The sequence below is a fragment of the Staurois parvus genome, unplaced genomic scaffold (genome assembly GCF_062004578.1).
Source record: "Staurois parvus isolate SC_StPar_1 unplaced genomic scaffold, SC_StPar_1.0 ptg002935l, whole genome shotgun sequence".
Taxonomy (NCBI): domain Eukaryota; kingdom Metazoa; phylum Chordata; class Amphibia; order Anura; family Ranidae; genus Staurois; species Staurois parvus.
Genome location: NW_028320731.1, coordinates 15,504 through 31,985, shown reverse-complemented (window position 1 = coordinate 31,985; position 16,482 = coordinate 15,504). Strand labels below are relative to the sequence as shown.

Genomic DNA, 16,482 nt, shown 5'->3' with positions numbered 1-16,482 from the left:
ATGATTGGGAGGGGATTGGAACACCTGAATCACATGATTGGGAGGGGATTGGAACACCGGAATCACATGATTGGGAGGAGATTGGAACACCTGAATCACATGATTGGGAGGGGATTGGAACACCTGAATCACATGATTGGGAGGGGATTGGAACACCGGAATCACATGATTGGGAGGAGATTGGAACACCTGAATCACATGATATGGAGGGGATTGGAACGTCTGAATCACATGATTGGGAGGGGATTGGAACACCTGAATCACATGATTGGGAGGGGATTGGAACACCTGAATCACATGATTGGGAGGGGATTGGAACACCTGAATCACATGATTGGGAGGGGATTGGAATACCTGAATCACATGATTGGGAGGGGGGCCCAATACTTGGGGCAATAGAGTGTGTGTGCCTTATCTTTGCCCCCCATCCCCTCCGTTGTCCCATCACATCCATACATATCTCTCGTGTCCTTTCTCGTATTAACTGAACGATTATCTGTCCGCAGAGTCACAGGATGGCTTCCGGATAACCCTGGACTGCTCTCAGGCCACCTTCATCTCCTACGACAAAATGGTGATTTCTCTGAAGGGAGGAGAGATGTGAGTCGGATTGCGTGTCATTATTTTGTCTTCACTCCCAAACAATGATCATATACTGCCAGAATCCGATAGATCCATCTCTAGACCACCAGATTCCTGTAGAGTGATCAGTATACTTCCAGAATCCGATAGATTGACCAATACACTGCCAGATTCCTAGAGATCCATCTCTAGCCACATCCCGACCGCCCTATAACGGATATACTGCTACAGGGTGGCAGGGGTGCACAAAATCACTTCTATATACGTGATTTTGTATTTCCGGGTAGGGGGCGCGCGCCCTGTTTGTGCCGCCATTCGTGGTTGTCAATCAGCGGGTCCCAACCGGTGATTACCGAGGATCACCTACAGGGAGGGGGGCAGCTTTGTTTACTAACAGTCTTCCTCCCTGTCAGCTCGTGCACACTGCACAGCCATCCAGATCAGTGTGAGTACAGTGAAGCACACAGACCCCGCCCCCTGGTAAAACACTCCCTGCACACAGTTAACCCTTTGATCGCCCCTCATGTTAACCCCTTCCTGCCCAGTGACATTAGTACAGTGTCAGTGCTTTTTTTTTTTTTTTTTTTTTTTTTTTTTTTTTAGCACTGATCACTGTATTGGTGTCACTGGGGATGTCAGTGACCCCAAGTCACTCCCGCTATAAGTCGCTGATCGCCGCCATTAAAAGTAAAAAAAAAAACTAAAAGACTCCAGTAACTTTCCCGCCATTTATAGACGCTATAACTTTCACGTAAACCGATTAATTTACATATTTTGGGATTTTTTTTTTAGCAAAGACACGGAGCAGAATACATTTTGGCCTAAATTTATGACGGAATTATTTTTTTACATTTTTTTTACTGGACGTGTTTAATAGCAAAAAGTCAAAAATCTTGTTTTTTTTCTCAAAATTGTCGGTATTTGTTTTTTTTTTTGAGTGCAAAAAATAAAAAACGCGCAGGGGATCAAATACCACCAGAAGAGAGCTCAATTTGTGGGATAAAAAGGACGTAAATTTAATTTGGGTGCAGCGCTGCATGACTGCGCAATTGTCAGTTAAAGTAACGCAGCGCCGTGTAGCAAAATAATGGTCTGGTTGGGGGGGGGGGGGGGATCCTCTGGAGGGGGAGGGGTTAGACTGCAGGTCAGATTAAAAGGATCCGTCTGTATGCCGCCAGATTCCTATACTGATGGGGACACCTGATGGGAAGGAGCACTCTGATGGGGATCACTGATCAATTGTAAGGAGAGCAGTTGGTGCAAGGAGGGGCTCTTAGGGACTCTGATGGGACACCTGATGTAAGAGGGCACGCTGGGGCACCTGATGTAAGGGGGCACTCTTGAGGGGACACATGATGTAAGGGGGCACTCTTGTTGTGGCACCTGATCTAAGGGGGCACTCTGATGGGGTCTCCTGATGTAAGGGGGCACTCTGATGGGGGCACCTGATGTAAGGGAGCACTCTGGTAGGGGCCCCAGATGTAAGGGGGCACTCTGGTAGGGGCCCCAGATGTAAGGGAGCACTCTGGTAGGGGCCCCAGATGTAAGGGGGCACTCTGGTAGGGGCCCCAGATGTAAGGGGGCACTCTGGTAGGGGCACCAGATGTAAGGGGGCACTCTGGTAGGGGCACCAGATGTAAGGGGGCACTGATGAAGGGATCCTGATGTAAGGGGGCACTCTGATGGGGGCACCTGATGTAAGGGGGCACTCTGATGGGGGCACCTGATGTAAGGGGACACACTGATGGGGGATCCTGATGTAAGGTGACACTCTGATGGGGGATCCTGATGTAAGGGGGCATTCTGATGGGGGATCCTGATGTAAGGGGGCATTCTTGTGGGGACACCTCATGTAAGGGGGCACTCTGGCGGGAGCACCCGATGTAAGAGGGCATTCTAGTGGGGACACCTGATGTAATATGTGATGTCCATACATCGTCCCCTATATACAACCAGTACAGGTGTGATGTCCCTGCATCGTCTGCTATATAATACCAGTACAGGTGTGATGTCCCTGCATCGTCTGCTATATAATACCAGTACAGGTGTGATGTCCCTGCATCGTCTGCTATATAATACCAGTACAGGTGTGATGTCCCTGCATCGTCTGCTATATAATACCAGTACAGGTGTGATGTCCCTGCATCGTCTCCTATATTCTCTCCCCAGCTATGTGCTGACTCTGATCACGGACGGGATGCGAAGCGTTCGCTCTTTTTACTTTGACAAGGCCGCAGCCAGCGTGCTGACCACATCGGTGAGTATTGCGCTGTCAGGACTGGAGGGACCTCGGAGCCCCCTCATTCCCCACTAACCTCCCCTCCCCCTCCACAGATGACATTAATGGAGCCCGGATATTTATTCTTGGGGTCCCGTCTGGGGAACTCGCTGCTCCTCCGCTACACAGAGAAGGTTCAGGACAGCCCCTCCTCTGCGCCCAGCAAGGACCCCGACAAGGTGGTGAGTACCAGGCCGCTGCAGGACGGGGGTGCAGCTCCTGACTCTTCTCCCCAGTCTAATAAACCAGTTGTGTTCCAGGAGGAGCCCCCCACTAAGAAGAAACGAGTGGAGACCACCCTAGCCCGGCCCGGTGAGTGCGCAAGGCTCATGTTCCTGTGTGTGACCACTGCTCACTGCTGCCCCCTATGGATGGCCACTCTCCACTGCCCCCTCCCTGTGTGTGTGTGTGTGTGTGTGTGACCACTGCTCACTGCTGCCCCCTATGGATGGCCACTCTCCACTGCCCCCTCCCTGTGTGTGTGACCACTGCTCACTGCTGCCCCCTATGGATGGCCACTCTCCACTGCCCCCTCCCTGTGTGTGTGACCACTGCTCACTGCTGCCCCCTATAGATGGCCACTCTCTACTGCCCCCTCCCTGTGTGTGTGTGACCACTGCTCACTGCTGCCCCCTATGGATGGCTATGGATTGCCCCTCTTCACTGCCCCCTCCCTGTGTGTGTGTGACCACTGCTCACTGCTGCCCCCTATGGATGGCCTCTCCACTGCCCCCTCCCTGTGTGTGCGTGACCACTACTTGCTGTTGCCCCCTATGGATGGCTATGGATTGCCTCTCTTCACTGTCCCCTCCCTGTGTGTGCGACCACGGCTCATTGCTGCCCTCTATGGGTGGTCTCTCTCCACTGTCCCCCCTGTGTGTGACCACAGCTCACTGCTGCCCCCTATGGATGGCTATTTATTGCCACTCTCCACTGCCCCCTCCCTGTGTGTGCGTGACCACTACTTGCTGTTGCCCCCTATGGATGGCTATGGATTGCCTCTCTTCACTGTCCCCTCCCTGTGTGTGCGACCACGGCTCATTGCTGCCCTCTATGGGTGGTCTCTCTCCACTGTCCCCCCTGTGTGTGACCACTGCTCACTGCTGCCCCCTATGGATTAATATTATTTCCTCTCTTTCTTCAAGTGTGTGTATAAAACTAATGCCCACTGCTGCCCCCTATGGATGAATATTGTACTGCCTCTATTTTCTCTGCTGCCCCTCTGTCATATTCCAGTGCTTACTGCTGCCCCCCTATGGATGAATATTGTACTGCCTGTGTTCTCTCTGCTGCCCCCTCCATAGTATATTCCATGTGCCTGACCACTGCTCAGTGCTGCCCCCTATGGATGAATATTGTACTGCCTGTGTTCTCTCTGCTGCCCCCTCCATAGTATATTCCATGTGCCTGACCACTGCTCAGTGCTGCCCCCTATGGATGGATATTGTACTGCCTGTGTTCTCTCTGCTGCCCCCTCCATAGTATATTCCATGTGCCTGACCACTGCTCAGTGCTGCCCCCTATGGATGGATATTGTATTGTCTGTGTTCTCTCTGCTGCCTCCTCCATAGTATATTCCATGTGCCTGACCACTGCTCAGTGCTGCCCCCTATGGATGGATATTGTATTGTCTGTGTTCTCTCTGCTGCCTCCTCCATAGTATATTCCATGTGCCTGACCACTGCTCAGTGCTGCCCCCTATGGATGGATATTGTATTGTCTGTGTTCTCTCTGTCGTTCATTTTCAGTGCAATGTTCTTTCATCTTCTGCATCATGCATATGTTTATTCTGTTACGGAGGAATATTCAGCTGCTTACCCCATTGTTTACTTTCTATATCTCCTCAGGTGGTAAAGGGGCCCCGGTGGATGAGATTGATGAGATCGAGGTGTACGGCAGTGAGCTGCAGTCGGGCACACAGCTCTCCACATACTCCTTTGAGGTTTGCAGAGACTGATTAGAGACATGAATGTGTATTTCCCTTTTATCGCCCTTATTTTTCCCAGACCTTTCTAAGCGGAATATAGGATCTGTCAATGGAACTCTGCATTTGTGTCCGTTGCAAAGACATCTTCTTCCTTTGACATCAGATGCTTCTGAGATCGTTCCAAATTAATTGAGAGGTGCATTTAACCTGCAGCTGACCTCTTTCTGACCTGTGAAGCAGCTTTTACCTTCCCATTGACCTCTATGGGGAAGGGAAGCAGGTCTGATGCAAACCAAAGCCCATTGACATAGGCCTTTAGGCTGTTTTCCAGGTAGGGTGATGGTGACAAAATGAGTGCTGCCCTGTCACCCCATTGACATAGACTCATAAGGTGATTGTGAGGTGGGGCAATGGTGGAGCACACATGACGTAGGCTCCAAGGGTAATGGTGGAGCACACATGACGTAGGCTCCAAGGGTAATGGTGGAGCACACATGACGTAGGCTCCGGGGGTAATGGTGGAGCACACATGACATAGGCTCCAGGGGTAATGGTGGAGCACACATGACATAGGCTCCAGGGGTAATGGTGGAGCACACGTGACATAGACTCCTGGGGTAATGGTGGAGCACACATGACATAGGCTCCTGGGGTAATGGTGGAGCACTCATGACATAGGCTCCTGGGGTATTTCCAGGGTGGGGTAATGGTAGAGCACACACGACATAGGCTCCTGGGGTAATGGTGGAGCACACATGACCTAGGCTCCTGGGGTAATGGTGGAGCATACATGACATAGGCTCCTGGGGTAATGGTGGAGCACAAATGACTTAGGCTCCTGGGGTAATGGTGGAGTACACATGACATAGGCTTCTGGAGCAATGGTGGAGCACTCATGACATAGGCTCCTGGGGTATTTCCAGGGTGGGGTAATGGTGGAGCACACATGACATAGGCTCCTGGGGTAATGGTGGAGCACACATGACTTAGGCTCCTGGGGTAATGGTAGAGCACACATGACATAGGTTCCTGGGGTAATGGTGGAGAACACATGACATAGGTTCCTGGGGTAATGGTGGAGAACACATGACACAGGCTCCTGGGGTAATGGTGGAGAACACATGACACAGGCTCCTGGGGTAATGGTGGAGAACACATGACATAGGCTCCTGGGGTAATGGTGGAGAACACATGACATAGGCTCCTGGGGTAATGGTGGAGAACACATGACATAGGCTCCTGGGGTAATGGTGAAGCACACATGACACAGGCTCCTGGGGTAATGGTGAAGCACACATGACACAGGCTCCTGGGGTAATGGGGGAGCACACATGACACAGGCTCCTGGGGTAATGGTGGAGCACACATGACATAGGCTCCTGGGGTAATGGTGGAGCACACATGACATAGGCTCCTGGGGTAATGGTGGAGAACACATGACATACGCTCCTGGGGTAATGGTGAAGCACACATGACATAGGCTCCGGGGGTAATGGTGGAGCACACATGACACAGGCTCCTGGGGTATTTCCAGGGTGGGGTAATGGTAGAGCACACACGACATAGGCTCCTGGGGTAATGGTGGAGCACACATGACATAGGATCCTGGGGTAATGGTGGAGCACACATGACATAGGCTCCTGGGGTAATGGTGGAGAACACATGACATAGGCTCCTGGGGTAATGGTGGAGAACACATGACATAGGCTCCTGGGGTAATGGTGAAGCACACATGACATAGGCTCCGGGGGTAATGGTGGAGCACACATGACATAGGCTCCTGGGGTAATGGTGGAGCACACATGACTTAGGCTCCTGGGGTAATGGTAGAGCACACATGACATAGGTTCCTGGGGTAATGGTGGAGAACACATGACATAGGTTCCTGGGGTAATGGTGGAGAACACATGACACAGGCTCCTGGGGTAATGGTGGAGCACACATGACACAGGCTCCTGGGGTAATGGTGGAGCACACATGATATAGGTTCCTGGGGTAATGGTGGAGAACACATGACATAGGCTCCTGGGGTAATGGTGGAGAACACATGACATAGGCTCCTGGGGTAATGGTGAAGCACACATGACACAGGCTCCTGGGGTAATGGTGGAGCACACATGACACAGGCTCCTGGGGTATTTCCAGCTTGGGGTAATGGTAGAGCACACACGACATAGGCTCCTGGGGTAATGGTGGAGAACACATGACATAGGCTCCTGGGGTAATGGTGGAGAACACATGACATAGGCTCCTGGGGTAATGGTGGAGAACACATGACATAGGCTCCTGGGGTAATGGTGGAGAACACATGACATAGGCTCCTGGGGTAATGGTGGAGAACACATGACACAGGCTCCTGGGGTAATGGTGGAGAACACATGACATAGGCTCCTGGGGTAATGGTGGAGAACACATGACATAGGCTCCTGGGGTAATGGTGAAGCACACATGACACAGGCTCCTGGGGTAATGGTGAAGCACACATGACACAGGCTCCTGGGGTATTTCCAGGGTGGGGGTAATGGTGGCACACATGTAACATAGGCCATTAGAGTATTTCCCAGGTGGGACAATAGTAGCACATAAGGAGTGCTGTCACTTACATTTTAGGCGTATAGATGTGCAAAATCTGCATAGGATTCCGTTCAGCCTTAGTACAGAGTTTTTATTAGATTTTTACTTTAGTTTGACTACCAATAGCAACCTGTCCTGCTCCATATTTATCAATGTAAACTCTGATTTGCCCCTATGGATTATTGCACTAAAGAATAAGAACTGTGGGTGAGGCAGTTTATGTAGAAGCACAGTGTTATGAAATGTTCCCCTTCGGCTTTCCATACAGGTATGTGACAGCATCTTAAACATCGGACCTTGTGCCATGGCATCCATGGGGGAGCCAGCCTTCCTGTCTGAGGAGGTAAGTGGCCTTGGCTGCTTTATGGCTGCTCTCCTCTCCGGTGTGGCTTCTCCTCTCTCATGTCTGCTTTGCTCTTCCTATCTGCAGTGGACCCTCCCCTCTCCTATCTACATTACTCCTCCCATCTTCAGTGGCCCCTCCTATCTCCTGTCTGCATTGCTCCTCCCTTCTGCAGTGGCCCCTCCCCTCTCCTGTCTGCATTACTCTTCTCATCTGCAGTGGCCCCTCCTCTCTCCTGTCTGCATTGCTCTTCCCATCTGCAGTGGCCCCTCCCCTCTCCTGTATGCATAGCTCTTCCCATCTGCAGTGGTCCCTCCCTTCTTCTGTTTGCATTTCTCTTCCCATCTGTAGTGGCTCCTCCTCTCACTTTGCATTGCTCCTCCCCCTCCTGTCTGCATTGCTCTTCCCATCTGCAGTAGCTCCTCCCTCTCCGGTCTGCATTGCTCTTCCCATCTGCAGTGGCCCCTCCCCTCTGCATTGCTCTTCGCATCTGTAGTTGCTCCTCCCCTCTCATCTGCATTGCTCCTCCCCCTCCTGTCTTCATTGCTCTTCCCATCTGCAGTGGCTGCTCCCCCCTTCTGTCTGCATTACTCTTCCATCTGAAATGGCCTCTCCCCTCTCCTGTCTGCATTGCTCTTCCCATCTGTAGTGGCTCCTCCCCTCGGTATTGCTCCTCCCCCTCCTGTCTGCATTGCTTTTCCCATCTGCAGTGGCTCCTCCCCCCTCCTGTCTGCATTACTCTTCCATCTGCAGTGGCTCCTCTCTTCTGTCTGCATTGCTCTTCCCATATGCAGTGGATCCTCCCTTCTGTCTGCATTTCTCCTCCCCTCTGCAGTGGCTCCTCCCCCCTCCTGTCTGCATTACTCTTCTCATCTGCTGTGGCTCCTCCTCTTTTCTGCCCCCACCATCTGTAATAACTTTGCTGACGTTTTAGTTTCAGAATAGCCCGGAGCCAGACTTGGAGATCGTCTTGTGTTCTGGATACGGGAAGAACGGAGCTCTCTCTGTGCTTCAGGTGAGGCTGCTGACTTTTTTGTGTTCTCACGTGTTCATCTAATTTTGTTTGTTTGCAGGAAAGTTCACATTTATAGATTTTAAATACTGAGCTGGATGATTGGGTAGTAGAGATGTGGGCAGGGTGGGTATGCTGGGTGTGTTACTCCTCAGAATCCCTTTGTCCTGATAGTGTACTGCTGTACTGTATCTATAGAGGGCAGTGTTACCACCCTAGGATAGGACTACAGAAATCCTCCCCCTCTGCTCCTGTCCATAACACGGAGTTCTGTAGTCCTTGAAGTGAACCAGAAACAATGTAACAGCATCAACATAACAGTCAGCACACGCAGAGAGCAGAGGAAGGCATCGGCTCATTGGATTTCTCGCAGGTCAACACAGATTTCTCTGTATTCGCAACATTCTTACAGGGATAAAACAGGAAATATGTACAGTTGTGTTCAAAATAATAGCCGTCAGACATCACTAACCGGATCAATCACTGTTTTTGGTGGAAATGATATTTCTACATGGCAAATAATTTCCTAGCAGGTGTAGTAGAGTCATAGAAATCCAACAGACCCGACAGTCATGACATGCATGCTGCTGATTCTGTGTCATTGAATCACTCATTGAAAGGGGCGTGTTCAATATAATAGCAGGGTGGAGTTCTATTAGTGAGGTCATTCATTCTTTGATGAACAGGTGGCAATGATTGCCCTTATTTAAGGAAGGAAGGCAGCAAATGTTGGACATGCCGGTTACAGTGCATTTCTCTCTGAAATTCTGAGGAAAATGGGTCGTTCCAGACATTGTTCAGAAGAACAGCGTACCTTGATTACAAAGTTGATTGGAGGGGAAAACATAAAGAAGTGCAGAAAATGATCAGCTGCTCAGTTAAAATGATGGCAAATGCTTTAAAATGGCAACCAAAACCTGAAAGACGCGGAAGAAAGCGAAAAACTACCATTGGAATGGATAGAAGAATAGCCAAAATGGGGCGGACTCAGCCAACAATCAGCTCCAGGAAGATGAAAGAAGGTGTGACGTTCCCTGTGAGGACTGTTACAATTAGAAGACGCCGATGTGAAGCCAAGCTATCTGCAAGAAGTCCCCGCAAAGTCCCACTGTTGGGAAAAAGACGTGTGCTGAAGAGGTTACAATCTGCCAAAGAGCACATTGACCGGCCTAAAGAGAAATGGTGCAACATTTTGTGGACTGATGAAAGTAAGATTGTTCTTTTTGGGTCTAGTGGGCGGAGACAGTTTGTCAGACGACCCCCAAACACTGAATTCCAGCCACAGTACACTGTGAAGACCGTGAAGCATGGTGGTGCAAGCATCATGATATGGGGATGTTTCTCATACTACGGTGTTGGGCCTATTTATCGCATACCAGGGATCATGGATCAGATTGAATACATCAGAATACTTGAAGAGGTCATGCTGCCTTATGCTGAAGAGGAAATGCCCTTGAAATGGGGGTTCCAACAAGACAACGACCCCAAACACACCAGTAAAGGTGCAACATCTTGGTTCCAGACCAACAAGGTGGACGTTATGGAGTGGCCAGCCCAATCCCCGGATCTTCATCCAATAGAAAACTTGTGGGGTGACACCAAAAATGCCGTTTCTGAGGCAAAACCAAGGAATAGAGAAGAACTGTGGAATGTGGTCCAATCATCCTGGGCTGGAATACCTGATCACAGGGGCCAGAAGTTGGGGGACTCCATGCAACACAGATGTACAGCAGTTCTCAGAAACAGTGCGACTACAACCAAATATTCATGAAGTCATTCAAAGGAAAGCAAAATCTTCAAACATTTCTCAGTTTATATAGTGAATGTTTGAGTTTGTAAAGAAGAATACAAACACGGCCATTTTTTTTTGAACCGTCTAATATTCACTTTTCTTCCATTTTTTTAGAGGAACAACACAAATTTGATGTATTTTTCTTCATGTTGTGATTTGGAATAGAATGTGTCGTGTTCCCAATGCATTTGTGTGGATGGAAAGAAAAGGATTAGAAGGATTTTCAGCTTTAGTCACTTTTTTCAACACACTGCAATTATTTTGAACACAACTGTATATATATATACATACTGTATGTGTTCTGACTAGATGTACCAATATGTTTGTTTTTGCATACTTTTTTTTATTTTTTTAACATGTTTGACACCTTTAAGCAGAATCATTTTCATAATGTTATAAACTAATTGGTGCAGCAAAAATTATCCTTCAATCTTTGCTTTTTTTTTATCAATTTAGAAGAGTATCCGGCCACAAGTGGTGACGACGTTTGAACTCCCTGGTTGTCACGATATGTGGACAGTCATTTCTTCAAATGAGGTTGGTGTTCCATCTGGGGAAATGCAAAGTCCGGGCGGTTGGGGCAAACGTAGCCGGGGTGCTTGTATGAGCACCAGTAGCCTGCACCTTCATACCCAGACCCAGCACTTGAATGTCGGCCATGTCTGTTGTTACTGTTTGGAGCCATGGGCACCTACTGCCAGCACTCATCTTCCCCGTCACAGCTTCTAATTACGGTTTTCCTGACCCTTGTCTGCACGGAGTGGAGAAATGGATTCTCTACCCATCTGACCTCCAGATAGTTTCTCATGTTCTCTCTCCTCCCTGACAACCCAATATTGGTCACTCCTTCTCTCCTTCCCCAGTATGGTCACTCATCCTTCTCTTTCCTTCCTGCATCTGCAACATAGTCACTTATCCTTCCTTACTACTCCTGCTCCACGAGCTCCCCCCCTTTCCCACAATGACTACTCATCCTTTCTGCCCCCCATGTTCCTGTCCATATGGTCACTCATCCTTCTCTCCTTCCCCTGCTCCCCCAGTATATTCACTCATCCTTCTCTCCTTCCCCTGCTTCCCCAGTATATTCACTCATCCTTCTCTCCTTCCCCTGCTCCCCCGGTATATTCACTCATCCTTCTCTCCTTCCCCTGCTCCCCCGGTATATTCACTCATCCTTCTCTCCTTCCCCTGCTCCCCCAGTATATTCACTCATCCTTCTCTCCTTCCCCTGCTCCCCCAGTATATTCACTCATCCTTCTCTCCTTCCCTTGCTCCCCCAGTATATTCACTCATCCTTCTCTCCTTCCCCTGCTTCCCCGGTATATTCACTCATCCTTCTCTCCTTCCCCTGCTCCCCCGGTATATTCACTCATCCTTCTCTCCTTCCCCTGCTCCCCCAGTATATTCACTCATCCTTCTCTCCTTCCCCTGCTCCCCCAGTATATTCACTCATCCTTCTCTCCTTCCCCTGCTCCCCCAGTATATTCACTCATCCTCTCTCCTTCCCTTGCTCCCCCAGTACATTCACTCATCTTTTCCCTGCTGCCCCGGTATATTCACTCATCCTTCCCCTGCTCCACCGGTATATTCACTCATCCTTCCCCTGCTCCACCGGTATATTCACTCATCCTTCCCCTGCTCCACCGGTATATTCACTCATCCTTCCCCTGCTCCCCCGGTATATTCACTCATCCTTCCCCTGCTCCCCCGGTATATTCACTCATCCTTCCCCTGCTCCCCCAGTATATTCACTCATCCTTCTCTCCTTCCCCTGCTCCCCCGATATATTCACTCATCCTTCCCCTGCTCCCCCAGTATATTCACTATCCTTCTCTCCTTTCCCTGCTCCCCCGGTATATTCACTCATCCTGCTCTCCTTCCCCCTGCCCCCCCAGTATATTCACTCAACCATCTCTCCTGTCCCTGCTCCCTCGGTACATTCACTCATCTTTCCCCTGCTCCCCCGGTATATTCACTCATCCTTTCCCCTGCTCCCCCAGTATAGTCACTCATCCTTCTCTTCTTCCCCTGCTTCACTGGTATATTCACTCATCCTTCTCTCCTTCCCCTGCTCCCCCGGTATAATCACTCCTCCTTCTCTCCTTCCCCTGCACCCCCGGTATATTCACTCATCCTTCCCTCCTTCCTCTGCTCCTCCAGTATATTCACTCATCCTTCTCTCCTTCCCCTGAGCCACCAGTATATTCACTCATCCTTCTCTCCTTCCCCTGCTCCCCCGGTATATTCACTCATCCTTCTCTCCTTTCCCTGCTCCCCCGGTATATTCACTCATCCTTCTCTCCTTCCCCTGCCCTCCCCAGTATATTCACTCATCCTTCTCTCCTTCCCCTGCCCCCCCAGTATATTCACTCATCCTTTTCTCCTTCTCCTGCCCCCCCCAGTATATTCACTCATCCTTTTCTCCTTCCCGAGCCACCAGTATATTCACTCATCCTTCTCTCCTTCCCCTGCTCCCCCAGTATATTCACTCATCCTTCTCTCTCCCCCCCCAGTATATTCACTCATCCTTCTCTCCTTCCCCTGCTGCCCAGTAGATTCACTCATCCTTCTCTCCCCCCCCCCCCCCCCAGTATATTCACTCATCCTTCTCTCCCCCCCCCCCCCCCAGTATATTCACTCATCCTTCCCTTCTCAACCCCCCCCCCCCGCCCTTCCCCATCAACCCTAACCACTATGATTATTCATCCTTCCCTCCCCCCCCCCCCCCGCCCTTCCCCATCAACCCTAACCACTATGATTATTCATCCTTCCCCCCCCCCCCGCCCTTCCCCATCAACCCTAACCACTATGATTGTTCATCCTTCTCTCCCCCCCCCCCCAGTATATTCACTCATCCTTCCCTTCTCAACCCCCCCCCCCCCCCCGCCCTTCCCCATCAACCCTAACCACTATGATTATTCATCCTTCCCTCCCCCCCCCCCCGCCCTTCCCCATCAACCCTAACCACTATGATTATTCATCCTTCTCTGCTACCCCAGTATAATCACTCATCCTCCTACCTTTTCCACCGGTATGGTCACTCATATTTCTCTCTCCTCCCTGCTCCCCCAATATTGATCACTCATCCTCTTCTCCTCTCTCTGCTCCCCCAGTATGGTCTCTTACCTTTCAGTCTCCTTTCTGCTCCCCCAGTATGGTTGCTCATGTTTCTCTCTCCTCCCTGCTCCCCCAGTATAATCTCTCCTCCTTCTCCCTCTTCCATACCGGTCCATTATGGCCTCTTCTGCCCTCCGCCCCTCTCTGTCTGTCATGTTTCTATGTCTCACCGCCATCTCTTCTCACCCCTCCAGCAATCTGAGGACACGGAGGAGACAGCCATGGAAGCAGAAGAAGATGAGGAGAAAAACCGCCATGGTTTTCTCATCCTGAGCCGTGAAGACTCCACCATGGTAAGAGAAAATGCGTCACCCAAATTGTACATTTCGGTGGAGTTACGCGAGAACATCTGATACCTGAGAACATTCTTTCCTGATGGGTGATGGCATGATCCTTCCCATGTCCTCCTCACCTGTACTAGGACTGAGCGATTGTCTAGAAAGCGGAGATATCTGTGAGGGCAGTGTAAGGAAGGAGGGAAGAGAGTGAAATGGTCGAGCTGGAAGTCCTGGACTAGTACGACATATTCTATATATTTCTGACAGGAAGTAGACAAGGAAAATAGCTGCTCCACAAACTTGTGTACCCGTGTCCCAAGGAGATCAGGTGCAGACAGAATGGAGACCATTCCCGCCCCCCATGCAAGCACACTGATCATGTTGGTGGTATCAAAAAGCTTTATGGTTCAGGACAAACTCCCCTCGCTGATGCGTTTCACCATAGAAAGGAGCTAAGCCAGTTTCTCAGGTGAAACGCGTAAGTGGAGGTTTCCCTTGGGTGTGTTTGTCCTGAGCAATAAAGCTCTTCGAATCTGCTGATCTAATCGCTTTGCATCCAGATTTTTGTGATTTTGCACGATAAAAGAAGAGTGGTGGGTAATGTCCGTTACCTGCCCGCTGATTGGTCCATGAGCAGTTCAGGTGCGGTCAGGATGATAGTGAATTTTCTCTTTCTCTGCTTCTCTATTACTGCACCGTGTGACCAACATCTGCTTCCGCTCATTGATGGCCGTATTGCCTTTGTCTGCACCGGCCTCTTGGTACAATGTGTGGAGTGGACATTTCTGCTGATATTAGAGTATGATAGGAAAGGTTTGATGCAGCTTTCTGTCCAAATCCAGTCAGAAACAATATTAAATAAAATGCAGTCATGAGAACCTTGAAGGGGCTTTCAGATCTGCTCTGTCATTGCTGTTCAGCAGAGATCAGCCCTGTCCATCACCAGCGCAGACTCCACAGATCTCTGTCAGCGCTGTCCACCTTAGATCAGCCCTGTCCATCACCAGCGCAGACTCCACAGATCTCTGTCAGCGCTGTCCACCTTAGATCAGCCCTGTCCATCACCAGCGCAGACTCCACAGATCTCTGTCAGCGCTGTCCACCTTAGATCAGCCCTGTCCATCACCAGCGCAGACTCCACAGATCTCTGTCAGCCCTGTCCACCTTAGATCAGCCCTGTCCATCACCCGCTCAGACTCCACAGATCTCTGTCAGCGCTATCCACCTTAGATCAGCCCTGTCCATCACCCGCACAGACTCCACAGATCTATATCATTGCTGTCAGTGCTGTCCACCTAAGATCAACATTGTTCATCTTCCCCGCATAGACTCTACAGATCTCTGTCATAGCTGCCAGTGCTGCCAACTTAGATCAGCCCTGTCCATCACCCGCACACACTCCACAGATCTCTGTCAGCGCTGTCCACCTAAGATCAGCCCTGTCCATCACCCACACAGACTCCACAGATCTCTCTCAGTACTATCCAGCTAAGATCAGCCCTGTCCATCACCTGCACAGCCCCTACAGATCTGCTGTATCATTTCCACCAGTGCTGTCCAGCAGAGATCATTGTGCTTGGTGATGGCTCCCGTAGTAGATTAGCATTCTCTTCTGTCCTTTTGCAGATCCTCCAGACTGGACAGGAAATTATGGAGCTGGACACCAGCGGTTTTGCCACACAGGGCCCTACGGTGTACGCTGGGAACATCGGAGACAATAAATATATAGTACAAGTGTCCCCCCTGGGCATCCGTCTGCTGGAGGGAGGTGAGTGATGGGATCTGCTGTTTCACGTTTAGTGGTGGCTTGTATAGAAGGCTTTCTGTTCTGGCTTCTGGATGCCTTCCTTTGGCTTTCTGCCAGTTCAACAATCTTTATTAGGAAGTATGTGCTGCATTGTTGGCATGTACTGTATGGTAACCTTAACACTGATCTTAAATGTATGCATTGGTGGATGAATACTATATCTTATCACAGTGATCCCAAGGTACAGAGCCGCTCAGATTGGCCCCGTACGCTGTGTCTAGTAACAAAGTCATCCTCACAGGCGCACTGGCCACCTGACGTTTTAAAAAAGGTGCTGCGGAAATAAATATCCCCTACTCTACCTATCACCAAATGCTTTTAACCACTTCAAGTCCGGATACTTTCACCCCCTTCCTGTCACGGCCAATTTTCAGCTTTCAGCGCTGTCACACTTTGAATGACAATTGCGCGGTCATGCAACACTGTACCCATATGAATTTTTTTGCATTTTTTTTTAGATAGATAAAGCTTTATCTTGGTGGTATTTATTCACCACGGGGAGTTTTATTTTTTTGCTATGTAAATGAAAAAGCCCAAAATTTAGAAAAAAGTGTTTTTCTTATAAAATTTTGCAGATAAATAGTATTTCTTCGTAAATCTTGGCCAAAATGTATTCTATTATCTTTTTAGTAAAAAAAAAAAATAACCCAAATTTAGTTTATAGCCAAAAATTATAATTTTTAAACTTTTTTTAATTTTATATATATATATATATTTTTATATATATATATATATATATATATATATATATATATTTTTTTATATATATATA

At 49.4% G+C, this 16,482-nt stretch overlaps 1 protein-coding gene across 1 annotated transcript in view; it reads left to right on the top strand.

Moving 5' to 3' along the window:
- The window catches only part of LOC149428906 (cleavage and polyadenylation specificity factor subunit 1-like), a 41,687-nt gene that overhangs the window by 11,954 nt on the left and 13,251 nt on the right, over positions 1 to 16,482 (top strand). Inside the window, exons 10-19 of the mRNA XM_089666954.1 lie at positions 507 to 600; positions 2,752 to 2,839; positions 2,917 to 3,042; positions 3,121 to 3,172; positions 4,708 to 4,802; positions 7,630 to 7,704; positions 8,639 to 8,719; positions 10,965 to 11,045; positions 13,820 to 13,918; positions 15,530 to 15,671. Coding sequence (XP_089523080.1) covers positions 507 to 600; positions 2,752 to 2,839; positions 2,917 to 3,042; positions 3,121 to 3,172; positions 4,708 to 4,802; positions 7,630 to 7,704; positions 8,639 to 8,719; positions 10,965 to 11,045; positions 13,820 to 13,918; positions 15,530 to 15,671 — 933 coding nt within the window. The remainder of the gene's footprint in view (positions 1 to 506; positions 601 to 2,751; positions 2,840 to 2,916; positions 3,043 to 3,120; positions 3,173 to 4,707; positions 4,803 to 7,629; positions 7,705 to 8,638; positions 8,720 to 10,964; positions 11,046 to 13,819; positions 13,919 to 15,529; positions 15,672 to 16,482) is intronic.